At 41.1% G+C, this 13287-nt stretch overlaps 1 protein-coding gene across 1 annotated transcript in view; it reads right to left on the bottom strand.

Annotated features, from left to right (window-relative positions):
- Positions 1 to 5156: 5156 nt before the first annotated feature.
- Positions 5157 to 13287, bottom strand: part of slco5a1 (solute carrier organic anion transporter family member 5A1) — a 59456-nt gene continuing 51325 nt past the window's right edge. Inside the window, exons 7-10 of the mRNA XM_079805690.1 lie at positions 8415 to 8574; positions 6622 to 6863; positions 5910 to 5974; positions 5157 to 5606 (exon numbers count right to left, since the gene is read on the bottom strand). Of these exons, the coding sequence (XP_079661816.1) occupies positions 5161 to 5606; positions 5910 to 5974; positions 6622 to 6863; positions 8415 to 8574 (913 nt within the window). The 3' untranslated portion in view covers positions 5157 to 5160. The remainder of the gene's footprint in view (positions 5607 to 5909; positions 5975 to 6621; positions 6864 to 8414; positions 8575 to 13287) is intronic.

The raw sequence follows: 13287 nt of genomic DNA, 5'->3' as shown, positions 1-13287 counted from the left end.
GGGGAGCTTCTGATTATTTTAAGAAGAGCTCACAGACTTTAAGCACTGTACACCTTCTATTTCACAAACATAGAAAAGAAAGCCAATTCAAACAATAGTAGGGCTTGATTTAACCATCGTAGTTCTAAATGTACCATTCTAATACTGAAGTCAGCATCTGAAATACTTCTTTTATGAAAAACACTTTGACAAACAAATTCTAGAAGTCTGGAAAGTTCTGAGATTGTGATCATAATACACTACAGCTTACAAGATCCTTATAAAGTGGAGATGTGTAAAAGGATGAAATTGATACAGCATAGTCTCCTTTTTTTCGTCGATTAAAGCTGAGTTCACACTGTACGATTTATAACAGTCATTTAAATATGACTGTTGCTTGTCAGACTGCACAAACATGATCTCAGTTGTCATTAATGTCGGATTGTACGGCATTCAAGACGTGTTAAAAACGGACACCCACAAGACTTGTCCTTTGGTGACTGAGCTGCATTTACATGCGGGATTGAAATGGTGGCTAGCAAACAAAATCAATCTTAGCGTTCATTTTAATAATGGCTTTTCTTAAAAAAGGATAAAAAAGGATAAAAAAGGAAGACGCGTGTGTGTGTGTATGTGTGTGGAGCAAGTGGTGTCTCGTTGTTGTCTTACTAATTGTGTCGTCAGGTTCTGCGCTATTGGTTTTCGATTTAATGGTTGTCGTAAGCAGGACTGTGTGTCCAAACTTCTGACTCTGCCAGAATTTCAACGGTGGTGAAATTTGCTTGTGGTGGTCATTAATCGGCGCATGTCAAAGACTTCAGAATTTGGCCTAGGATCAGAGCAATCTTTTAGCATTCACAAATCTTGGCCAAAATCGTACAGTGCGAACCTGGCTTAAAAACTGGGTTATTGTTGTTTGCATGCTAAGCATTAAGTATCTAACTACCATGTTAGTCCCACATAAATCATAACCAAATTGTACCTATGTAAATCATTGCACATGGCTAAATAATTCATGACTTCTGTACTGTGTATTGATCTACTAGATTTCTAATGAGCTGCCAAAACTGGCATTATAAACCCATCACAGAGTACTGAGGTTTGCATATTATTAGGCAGAAGTTGAGTTGTATATAGTTGGTGCATAAGAATAGAGCCAGTGCTTGAGGATAACGCCTTAGCCGGAGCACATGCTCATAGAAGTCAGCAGCTCCCAAACCAAAGGTGAGAATCCATAGATTCTGCTATGGCTTTACGAATGCTCTCACTATAACTGCTCAGACATGCAGCAGCATGAGCGCTCGACTGAGTCTTCCTCATTTGAATCTGAGTTTGACTCGCTTTGTTCACACTGCACACAAATCCGACATGGTTTTCAAATCCGACCTTTAGGAATAAAACTTTTGATGTGTGGTCAATTTTTGGTTTATCTACATTGGTTGCTATAGTAATGATGATGTCAACACGATGCCAAGAAACTCTTAGGCCGCGTGTCCACCAAAGCGTTTTTAGCCGGCTTGCAAAGCGTTTTGGCAGCACAGCGTTTTTTTCAGTTGAGACTCTTTGCTTGTTATGATACGGAATAGATAGTTTGTTTCTGTGTTGATTCTATATAAAATTCTGATACAATGTAAAGTATTTGCGCTGGCTCTTGTTTTAAAATATTTTGTTCCATTATTATGCTGCTTGTTGTCATCTGTTGACGTTGTACAGTACAAGTAGAATGTTGCGGTTGGTCGGTGTTGTATTTGTCCCGCCCCTCCTCCACTGTGATTGGACAGAAAAGTGACAGTGATGAGCGCTGCGTTTTACTCAAAGTTGAACATTCTTCAACTCTAGGCGACCAGTAAAAAACGCTGAGCGTGAAATACTCGCTCAGCGCCTCGTTACGCTCATGGCGCTCTAAAAACGCGGAGCTCCCATTGAAAACAATCGAATACGGCAGCCAGCTGCGTGAAAAAATGCTTTGGTGGACACACGGCCTTATACTGCGTGCAAAGGGCCATTCACACAGGGACGATAACTATAATGATATAGCTTTATTGATATAGAGCGACTCCATAGACTTCAACGGGGAGAATTGAAGCCAAGTAGAAGCACTCACTTCCTGATGGCTGAGCGTACTGCGCAGCCTCAGACTGAGCTTGACGACGTAGATGTGACGTGATCAGCCTGTCCGACAGTGGCAAGTCTTCTAGTAGTTGTGCAACGTAAAATCTGAATCACCGAATCTTGTAGAGACAGAGAGGGTGAGCAGGAGCAACTTTAGATGAATGAAGCAGGATCTGCAACATCTCTATCTGCGTTTATGCCTCCACGTCCGCCCGATTGCCTCATAGACAGTAAAAGATTGCCTACGAGCTTCTCCTCGGGTCTATACGGTAATTTGCTCAACACTGCGACACAGTCGCGTGGTTATGACGCAATCGTTAGCCTATATTTTACAAAAACAGCTTCAACGGGGCGATAGTGTAAGATACAAGGTAATGGAGCCTTTTATACATTGTTGTGTTTGTTAAGAAATAAACAATGGACGAATGGAGTCTTTAAACGCCTCAGATGTAAAGATATTCACTGTCAAAGTGAGGCCAAAATGAATGGGAGTCAATGGGATGCTAACAACAGGTGATGGCTTGGTTAGCAATGGCCACGCCTACGGGTGGTACGCTTTCCGGGGGCTGGGCTACCCCCTTGGTACTATGTGAGTAGGTACTACATTTGAATTTGAACGAACTTCGCGACCGTTAAAAAAGTACGTTCTATATAGTATGAATGAATGTAGTATGAATGTAATCCGGACGTACTACATCTGCCATGTTGTCATGATCATGTTACCAGCGTCAGTTGCATCTCATCCATAGACTGTAAAAAAATATGGACGTAGTGTCCGTGACGTCACCCATAGGATTCTGATGAGCCGTTCTGAAGCGCAAAGTATGGACGAGATGGCCTTTGCCATCTTGGCAGCGCATCATCACGCGTCACTCCTGGATAACAGAAAATGGGCAAAAAGGCGGGACGTGGGCGGAGCTGACGCGATGACTATCAGACAGCAGATAAAATGGCTATCCACCTGTCACTCGAAGTGGCCACGCCCTTAATTATGCAGAACTATAACTCTTTATATAATGTAGACGAATGAGTTATAAAAAAATTCACCCCCCTCACAGTTGTCATGAAGGGCAAAATTAGCCGTATAGACCAAAACCACAATTTGTCCCAGGCTGTTAACATGTTTTAATCTGCTGTAAATTTGGCCATTTTAACATGGGGCTCAATGAGATTCTGCTCCCTTCTGGAGCCTGTCCCTAGCGGCCAGTCAATGAATTGCAGTATATGTCACTTCCGTATTGGCTTCAAGAGAAACTGCAGAAGGTTGCCGCTTGGTCTCATCACTTCCATTAATAAATCTTATCCCGTGGCCTCATGGGATAGTAAAGTGTCCATCGTATGCGCGCTTCAGAATCTCGCCGGAAGTAGTAGGTCATCCGGGTACTTTTCGCCTACTGTTTTTCGAATACTATGAATTCGGACATACTACTCTGTTGGCGTACTGTTTTTCGCATACTATATAGTAGAGAAGTGTTCGATATCGGACGCAGCTATCATCACTTTCAGAATGCTTTTTTCCCAGCTGATGAACAATGACAGCCAATCAGAATCCGCCTGACTTTAATGTGCTTGAGTATTTAAAGCAGCAGATACATAACAGCAGCTCAAACGTAGAAAAAAAAGATTATAGTCCGTTGGTACGAATGCAAATACAGTTATTGTTATCTTTATAGCTATCGTTCTTGATGTAAACAGGCCTTAAGAGTGGAACGAGAGAACGGAAAAAAAAATTATTGTTTACGCTTGAGTTTTTAGGAAATCACACTGTCGAAAACCACCGACTTGTTCACTACATAGTGAATGCCAAATAGTTCGCTTCACACTCTTAAAAATAAAGGTTCCAAAAGGGGTTTTTCGCAGTGATACCACAATAATTTTGGGTTTCCCAAAAGAACCTTTCAGTGAAGTGTTGCTTTTGTGTGTGTGTGTGTGTGTGAAGAACATAATAATCTAAAGAATCTTTTTTGACTATAAAAGAACCTTTTGTTCGATGGAACAATAGATGCCGATAAAGACCCTTTATTTTTAGGAGTGTGTATATTAGGGAAGAGAAAGCAAAAACATAAACATTTGATTTGTCATTGCATGTCTGATTTAACCGTTCAGACTGCGGAAAGATTTTGAACCAGATTTCAAACTAGATGTGAACACGGTTTAGATTGGGTTTGTAAACATCAGATTCCATGTGTTTTTTGCTGTTCACACTACAAAAAAACTAAACTGATTTGAATATGGATTCACCCAAAAAATCCATCAAATTAGTCTGAAACAAAGCCTGACTTTTTCGAGACCTGATATTGGACCACTGAACATGTCTGCCAAATAATACTAACTTCTGAGACTACAGTATACATCGCCATTGAGAGTCAATCACTGAACAGACAGAATGATTATGAAGAACGAGGCTTCGAAGTCTTTCTCCAAATGCATTTTAGCAGTCCACTCAGTGCCCAGCCTGTTGGCAAGCAGACCTCGCTGCTGAAGGGGCAATTCGAGGCACTGAATTTACATACAGCCCTGTGTGTTCTGTCTGGAGGAGTCTGAATGTTCCTGTACAGCTCCTTGAATACCACCTAAATCACATTGACGATAACCAACCCCTCCAAACTAGCCAGAGGGGTTATTAACACCATTGAAATGTGAATTGGTCAAAGATTTGTTCCATGTGAGATGTTCTGCTGTTGGGAATACGGTTGTGAATGATGATAATACACTGCCTGGATGCTGTAATGCTGTACAGTGTTGCATAGAACTGATTTCTATTTGTGCTTGTGGTACGTCTTTGATATAATCATCTTGTCATCCAAGATTAGAGACAGAGAAATGTCCTCCCTCTTCCCTATTTAGCACCATAAAATGTCTTCCATACGCTTCTACAGCAAATACTCTGTGATTTTAACGTGACGTGTATTTGCTGTGAGATTGTACTGGTGACATTGCGATCGGTGAGCGCAGCAAGCCCCTGAAAGCTGCGCGGGAGGAAAAACAGGCGTACGTCGGCCCTGTCTTGTCGTGGAGGAGGACATCTGACAGGAAGGCACATGGAGGCAGATGTCGGGGCACGCGTCCTCAAATGTGATTCATTTCCTGCATTGAGTGGGTGGGCCGGGTTATTGCTTTGAGGGCGTTTCCGGGGCAGCTCTGGCTGCAGTGTCCGCGATTAAGAGCGGGCTGCTCCGGGGGCTCGGGGCGGGGTGTGAAAACAGGGCAGGAGCGGGTGCGAGCGTGGCTCTTGTGGCCTCCCGCATGACAGATGAACTCACTGACGGTGCCCAGAGGAGGCAGATGCTGCTGCCAGCGCTTCAGCTGATCCTCTTTGTATTTAATCGAGTACCAGGTGAGGAAGATGAACACGAAGCCCACAAACTTGAGGCTGGCAGCCAGGCCGAAGTAGACGAAGCGGAAGGCAGTGACGTCGTACTCCCAGCAAGAGCCATGAACGCCGCAGTCCTGCTGCCAGAGCATACAGGTGGTGTCGATCACCGCCCCAAAGTAGATGGGCGTGGGAATGTAGGCTGCAGGTATGGAAGTACAGGACAATTATGGTAAAGGGCAGTTTGAATTAAATTGCAATTGATTTTTCCTTGTGAATTCACCTAATGGTTTCTTAAGTTTGACCTTTTATGATGTATTTTTGCCTTCATCTTAACTAACTCAAATGTATAATGCTTAGCTAGTACTGAGCTGTAATTTAAGTTTACACTAGGTGGTGCTATATGACCAGCTCTGCTGCAGTGATAAACAAGGCTGATGGTATTCATGACAAAGTTAATATTGAAATCAGCATTCCTTGGGGGAAAAAAATCATTTTGACTTACCCAGAGTTCTTAGCAGCACGAACTGCATTCCTAAAGCAAACGGTCTTTCTTGCTCTTCTACTGACCTGCAACAGAAAATGACTTTATTGTATCATTTACTACCATCTACTAATTGCAGTGTTATTCAAATCCCTTATGTATAGATAGATAATATACATTACTATTCAAAAGTTTGGGGTTAGTAAATAAAATAAAAAATCTACTTTTATTAAGCAAGGACGCATTAAATCGATCAAAAATGACAGTAAAGACATTTATAATGTTACAAAAGTTTTCTATTTCAAATAAATTCTGTTCTTTTGGACTGTATCAAAATCCTGAAAAAGGTACCATCTATATTATCTATATGTAGTATTAACAATAAATTATGCATATTTACATGCTTAAACCAAACCCTATTCCTAACCCTCTACATGTAGATAATATTACTTTTAAATAAAGTGCAAAATGTATCAAAAATACTAAGCAGGACAACCATTTTCAATATAATAAATGGTTGTTGAGCAAATCAGAATATTAGAATGATTTCTGAAGGATCATGTGACACTGAGGACTGAAGGTAATGATGGCTGAAAGTTGACATCACTGGAATTAATTACATTTTAATACGTATTAAAATAGAAGAGAGAAAAAAAACATTATTTTAAATTGTAATATTATTTCAAAATCTTACTGATCCCAGGCATTTGAATAGTAATATACTGTTTCCTACCTGAGAGTGACGATAATGGCGGAGGGCTGTGCACAAGCTGTGATCAGCGTAACAATGAAGAGGAAGATGAGGAAGGGGATGAGCGTGTTGCAGGTGCGATCGCACTTCCCTGACACAGCGAATCCGTTCTCGTTCAGGTAGGTCTTCACTATGACCAGCTGCAGCTGGTTGCCTTGGCCGCTGGTGGGTGGAGTGATCACCTGTCTGCTCTGCACGCATGCACAGTCTGTGTAGTTTCTGATCTACATGAAAAAAAACATACAAAACACATTGGTGAACAAGATTTAACAAAGTAAATATTTGTTGATCCTGGAACAACATTCCAATCAACCAATCAGGTTTGAGGGACTTTAGTTTACAACCACAGTGAGGTGCTTCTACATCAGTGTTATTCACCTATCAGTTCCCTCTGATCTTAGGGATAACTTATGGGTAGGAATGTAAATCCAGGAACATGCCTGCCTTAGCAAAATATATATTTTTTTGATTATGTCAGGAAAACATTAATATTAAATTAAACATCTTCATTTCACTCTCTTAAAAATATAATAATGATGATAATAATAAAACTTAAACCTTGAATCAGTGATCCAAAGTTTTTTATGCATTAAAAATACACATGCTTATACCAATACCAACAAGCTTTCATATCCGATTTCTTTTTTATAATACAATAAAAAGGGACACCGTATCAATGATCCAGATCAAGAGGCAAGGATAATGATGCATGTAAATAGAAATGCTCAATGAAAAACTTGAGCAGAACATCTAGAACTGGACTGTAGCCACTTTGGTGGTTGAACTTATTATAGTCTTCTCAAAAGCCATCTGGTATAATCGCGTTGCGCATTATAACCACTCACACGTGTTTCTATTGAGTTTATGAATGCAATGTCTTCAGCGCGCTCTCACTCGCTGAAATCTGCACTTAAAGCGGAGATGTGTGTGCGATGTATGCAGGAGATTCATTCATCATACAGAGGTTGACTGTTTTTGTTCTATTTCAGCAGCGAAAATAGTTTCAAACAAACACAGCAGAACCACAGCGCATCTGATATGACTGGCATAAAGTTGGCGTATTAGGGATCGTCACTAAAGTTACATACAACATTGGTAACGTTATACGCGTTTCTAACTTCAATAGCATTTGAAGAGAATGACAGTCATAAAACTGACTGTAAAGTGTTCATCTAGGTGTCAGGTATCATGCACACCTTTTGATATTTAATAAAATAAACTGTCAAATCATATGAAAATATGAATATGCATTATTTCACTAGGATACTGTTTGGGCTCTTACTCAAAATATGCTAGATTTAAATGCATCATAGCTGAACACTGATGAGAATATTGCTTGAGAATATATTTACAGAGATAATATTAGAGATTATATTCGCACCAAATTATTTATGAGTTATGCGTTGCTATTGATGACGGCCATTATAAAGGAAGGAAATCCCACAGAATAGAATCTAGCTTAAAAAAGTGCATAGAGCTGCTTGATTTATTTGTTGTTTGTTGATTTTCAAATATAAAACTTGTTGAAATGTTTTAAGTGAGTGCATCTGTTCTTTTTGAACACTTTCATCTCATTTGAACAAAACCGTGATAATATTGATAACCGTGATAATTTGGGTCACTATAATCGTGATGTGAAATTTCCATACCGTTTCATCCCTACTTGATTATTAAGATTTATTATCAATGTTGGCGGTTTTAGATCTTGACCTGCAATGATTTGTGCCGTCCTAAAAATATGGACCATCTACAGAACGACATGAAGTCTGGCTCACCCCAGTGCTGTCATTGCCAACCATGCTGCATCCCGCCAGGCAGGGGTTGAAATACGTGATGCCATCTGAGCCACAAACGGGAGCATACTCGTTGATCCGACAGCCACAATTCACATTACAGCCTCCTGTCAGGTTTCTGTGGGTTAAAGTGAGAGTCGGCCTGAAAGAAAACAGCGAACAGAGTTATTAGTTTGGGAATAAAATGCATCATATTAGCTGCTTGTGGCAATATTCAGAATAACTCTAGAATACCTCAAATTTGACCAGACATATAACACTCAAATAGGTGTTCTGAGATATCACACTTCTCTGTGACATCCCTAGGCACTGTAGATTTTATATTATATATATATATATATATAGTTGAAGATGATGTGTTAGAAGTAGGAAAAATGGGCAAGCGTAAGGATTTGAGCGAGTTTGACAAGGGCCAAATTGTGATGACTGGGTCAGAGCATCTCCAAAACTGCAGCTCTTGTGGGGTGTTCCCGGTCTGCAGTGGTCAGTATCTATCAAAAGTGGTCCAAGGAAGAAACTGGTGAACCGGCGACAGGGTCATGGGCAGCCAAAGCTCATTGATGCATGTGGGAAGTGAAGGCTGGCCTATGTGGTCCAATCAAACAGACGAGCTACTGAAAATCAGATTGCTCATGAAGTTAATGCTGGTTCTGATAGAAAGGTGTCTGAATACACAGTGCATCACAGTTTATTGCTATGGGGCTGCATAGCCGCAGACCAGTCAGGGTGCCCATGCTGACCCCATGTCCACTGCCGAAAGCAGCAACAGTTGGCCATTAGGATCAGAACTGGACCATGGAGCAATGGAGGAAGGTGGCCTGGTCTGATGAATCATGTTTTCTTTTACATCACATGGATGGCCGGTTGCGTGGCCTACCTGGGGAACACATGGCACCAGGATGCACTATGGGAAGGGCAATCCGGCGAGGCAGATTGATGCTTTGGCCAATGTTCTGCTAGGTAACCTTGGGTGTCCTGCCATCCATGTGGATGTTACTTTGACACGTACCAACTACCTAAGCATTGTTGCACACCATGTACACCCTTTCATGGAAACGGTATTCCCTGGTGGCTGTGGCCTCTGTCAGAAGTATAATGCACCCTGCCACAAAGCAAAAATGGTTCAGGAATGGTTTGAGGAGCACATCAACGAGTTTGAGGCGTTGACCTGACCTCCAAATTCCCCAGATCTCAATCCAATCGAGCATCTGTGGGATGTGCTGAACAAACAAGTTTGATACATGGAGGCTCCACCTTGAAACTTACAGGACTTAAAGGATCTGCTGCTAACATCTTGGTGACAGATACCACAGCACACCTTCAGGGGTCTAGTGGAGTCCATGCCTTGGTCGGGTCAGGGCTGTTTTGGCAACAAAAGGGGGACCAACACAATATTAGGAAGGTCATAATGTTATGCCTGATCGGTGTATATATATAATATGTATTATACATATAATCTATCATCTCCCTCAGTGGATAAAAGAGTGAGAGGGACAGACAGTCATAGAGGTACTGTATAAACAGTTATTTTAATGCTGTGGGAACGGCAGGCAAATTCAAACAGAGCTCTTTCCCACATTAAACACAGAGCAATCAGCAACAGCTTCGGTTGACTTTACATTATCCTCACAGATCTACAGCAGAATGAGGGGATGAATCATGGCATAACAGCCAGCAGGATGGACGGAATGGAATCCAGTCTTTAAAACACTAAATGAGACGGCTACAAAACTACACACCATAATAGTCAGCTCTCATCCGTACAGGATTTAAAGGGATAACCTGGTGCTTTTGTTTGTCATTTTGAAGCTTGGCAGCTAGGATCCTCTTTCACTTTATATTATATGGATAAGAACGGCCAGTTCTTCAACATTTTGTGCTCCATAGAAGAAAGTCATATGGGTTTAAAACAATATGGACACGAGTGAATTAAATATGTGGGGAAATGATTCCTTTAAGCTTCAGTTAACAGAAGCAGTTCTCTCTCGTCAAGGTCACCCGAGCTGAAGTAGCTGTGGTTAATAAATGAATAAATAATAAATAAGCACCTCTGAATGTGCATGTGCGTCTCCTTTAACCATAGGAATACTGTGATGCTGAGAAAGGCAAACCTTGAGGAAACGTAGCGGAAAGAAACACAAACTGTTTGGACGGATGTGGAATGCGAGGGTTGACTGAGCACAAACGCTTTGTATTTCTACATCTGTGTCTCACAGGGCAGCACTAACTGTTGAAAGGGCCTCACACTCTTGTGCCATGTCTTCCTCAAACACGCTGTCTCGCTAGTCTGGGCCGTGAAAACTCCCTTACTGCAGACTTCAGCCCTAGAAATCAACTCTTGCCACTCAATAGAGCCTTGTAAGGTGGACGAAAGGAAATAGACAATGGACCTCACAGAGCAGGAATGTCAAACACATGGGCAGAATACAGTGTGTGGAGGAGACCAATACAGCCACAAAAAAAAAAATTGTTGTGGCTGTATTGGTCTCCTTCACAGACAGTATTCTGCCCATGAGCCGTGTAACTCTAAAATAACTCCTAAAACCTGACCTGACATATAAAACCTGAGCCTCCTTGTCATTTTTGACTTATATCAGCTTTAAGATAATGTTCTGTTTTTTGTTATGTGACAAGGTGTACAGCAAACAAGCTAAAAAAAATACCCAGATCCAAAAACCCAGACGTTTTTATAAGCTGACCCAAAAAAAAAAACAAGCGTTTAAGGACAAAAAAAGTGGATACAGGCAATTGAGAAAGAGCGTGACATGTTATATTACACTGAGAACTACACCCACTGGAGGGGAACGTAATCAGTGACAGGAAATGCAATATATAAAACTGACATTTGGATATTTGAATTAACAGTGACAAAATGTTTACTGCACACATAGGCGTACCGAGTGTCAGGATCTCAAAATGTACCCATTCTTCCTGCTGATGCTTCACGTCTTATTGCCTGTATCCATTTTTGTCTCCTTAAATGCTCGTTTTTTGGGGCTGACAGCTTATAAAAACTTAGTTCTGTGTTTTTTTAGCTTGTTTGCTGTACACCTTGTCACATAGCAGCTTTTAGACATTGTTCTGTTTTTTGTTATAAGTGAAAAATGACGTACCGAACCATCAGTTTTGTGTACCGTTACACCCCTATATATATATATATATATATATACACATATATACATACAGTGGGGAGAACAAGTATTTGATACACTGATTTTGCAGGTTTTCCCACTTATAAAGCATGTAGAGGTCTGTCATTTTTATCGTAGGTACACTTCAACTGTAAGAGACGGAATCCAGAATCCAAAAATCCAGAGAATCACATTGTATGATTTTTAAATAATTATTTTGCATTTTATTGCATGTCATAAGTATTTGATCTCCAACCAACCAGTAAGAATTCCGTCTCTCACAGGCCTGTTAGTTTTTCTTTAAGAAGCCCTCCGGTTCTCCACTCATTATCTGTATTAACTGCACCAGATCGTTACCTGTATAAAAGACACCTGTCCACACACTCAATCAAACAGACTCCAACCTCTCCACAATGGCCAAGACCAGAGAGCTGTGTAAGGACATCAGAGATAAAATTGTAGACCTGCACAAGGCTGGGATGGTCTACAGGACAATGAACAAGCAGCTTGGTGAGAAGGCAACAACTTTTGGCGCAATTATTCGAAAATGGAAGAAGTTCAAGATGACGGTCAATCTCCCTCGGTCTGGGGCACCATGCAAGATCTCACCTCGTGGAGCATCAATGATCATGAGGAAGGTGAGGGATCAGCCCAAAACTGCACGGCAGGACCAGGTCAATGACCTGAAGAGAGCTGGGACCACAGTCTCAAAGAAAACCATTAGTAACACACTACTCATGGATTCAAATCCTGCAGTGCACACAAGGTCCACCTGCCAGGCCAGCGCATGTCCAGGCCCGTCTGAAGTTTGCCAATGACCATGTGGTCTGATGAGACAAAAATAGAGCTTTTTGGTCTAAACTCGCCGTGTTTGGAGGACGAAGAAGGATGAGTTCAACCCCAAGAACACCATCCCAACGTGAAGCATGGAGTTGGAAACATAATTCTTTGGGGGATGCTTTTCTGCAAAGGGGACAGGACGACTGTACCGTATTGAGGGGAGGATGGTTGAGGCCATGTATCGCAAGATCTTGGCCAACAACTTCCTTCCCTCAGTAAAAGCATTGAAGATGGGTCGTGGCTGGGTCTTCCAGCATGACAACGACCCGAAACACACAGCCAGGGCAACTAAGGAGTGGCTCAGTAAGAAGCATCTCAAGTTCCTGGAGGAGCCTAGCTAGTCTCCAGACCTGAACCCAATAGAAAATCTTTGGTGGGAGCTGAAAGTCTGTATTGCCCAGCGACAGCCTCGAAACCTGAAGGATCTGGAGAAGGTCTGTATGGAGTAGTGGGCCAAAATCCCTGCTGCAGTGTGCAAACCTGGACAATAACTACAGGAAACGTATGATCTCTGTAATTGCAAACAAAGGTTTCTGTACCAAATATTAAGTTCTGCTTTTCTGATGTATCAAATACTTATGTCATGCAATAAAATGCAAATTAATTACTTAAAAATCATACAATGTGATTTTCTGGATTTTTGTTTCAGATTCCGTCTCTCACAGTTGAAGTGTACCTATGATACAAATTACAGACTTCTACATGCTTTGTAAGTGAAGTAAACCTGCAAAATCAGCAGTGTATCAAATACTTGTTCTCCCCACTGTATAAATATATGTATGTATATACATTTATTTTATATATATATTATATAATTCTTTTTTTTTTTTTTTCAAATGCCGTTATCATTTTCAAATGGAGTTTGTCTAAAAAGTAGTTATTAA

Source organism: Gobio gobio (assembly GCF_949357685.1).
Source record: "Gobio gobio genome assembly, chromosome: 23".
NCBI classification, from domain to species: Eukaryota; Metazoa; Chordata; class Actinopteri; order Cypriniformes; family Gobionidae; genus Gobio; species Gobio gobio.
This window is presented reverse-complemented; position numbering and strand designations above follow the sequence as displayed.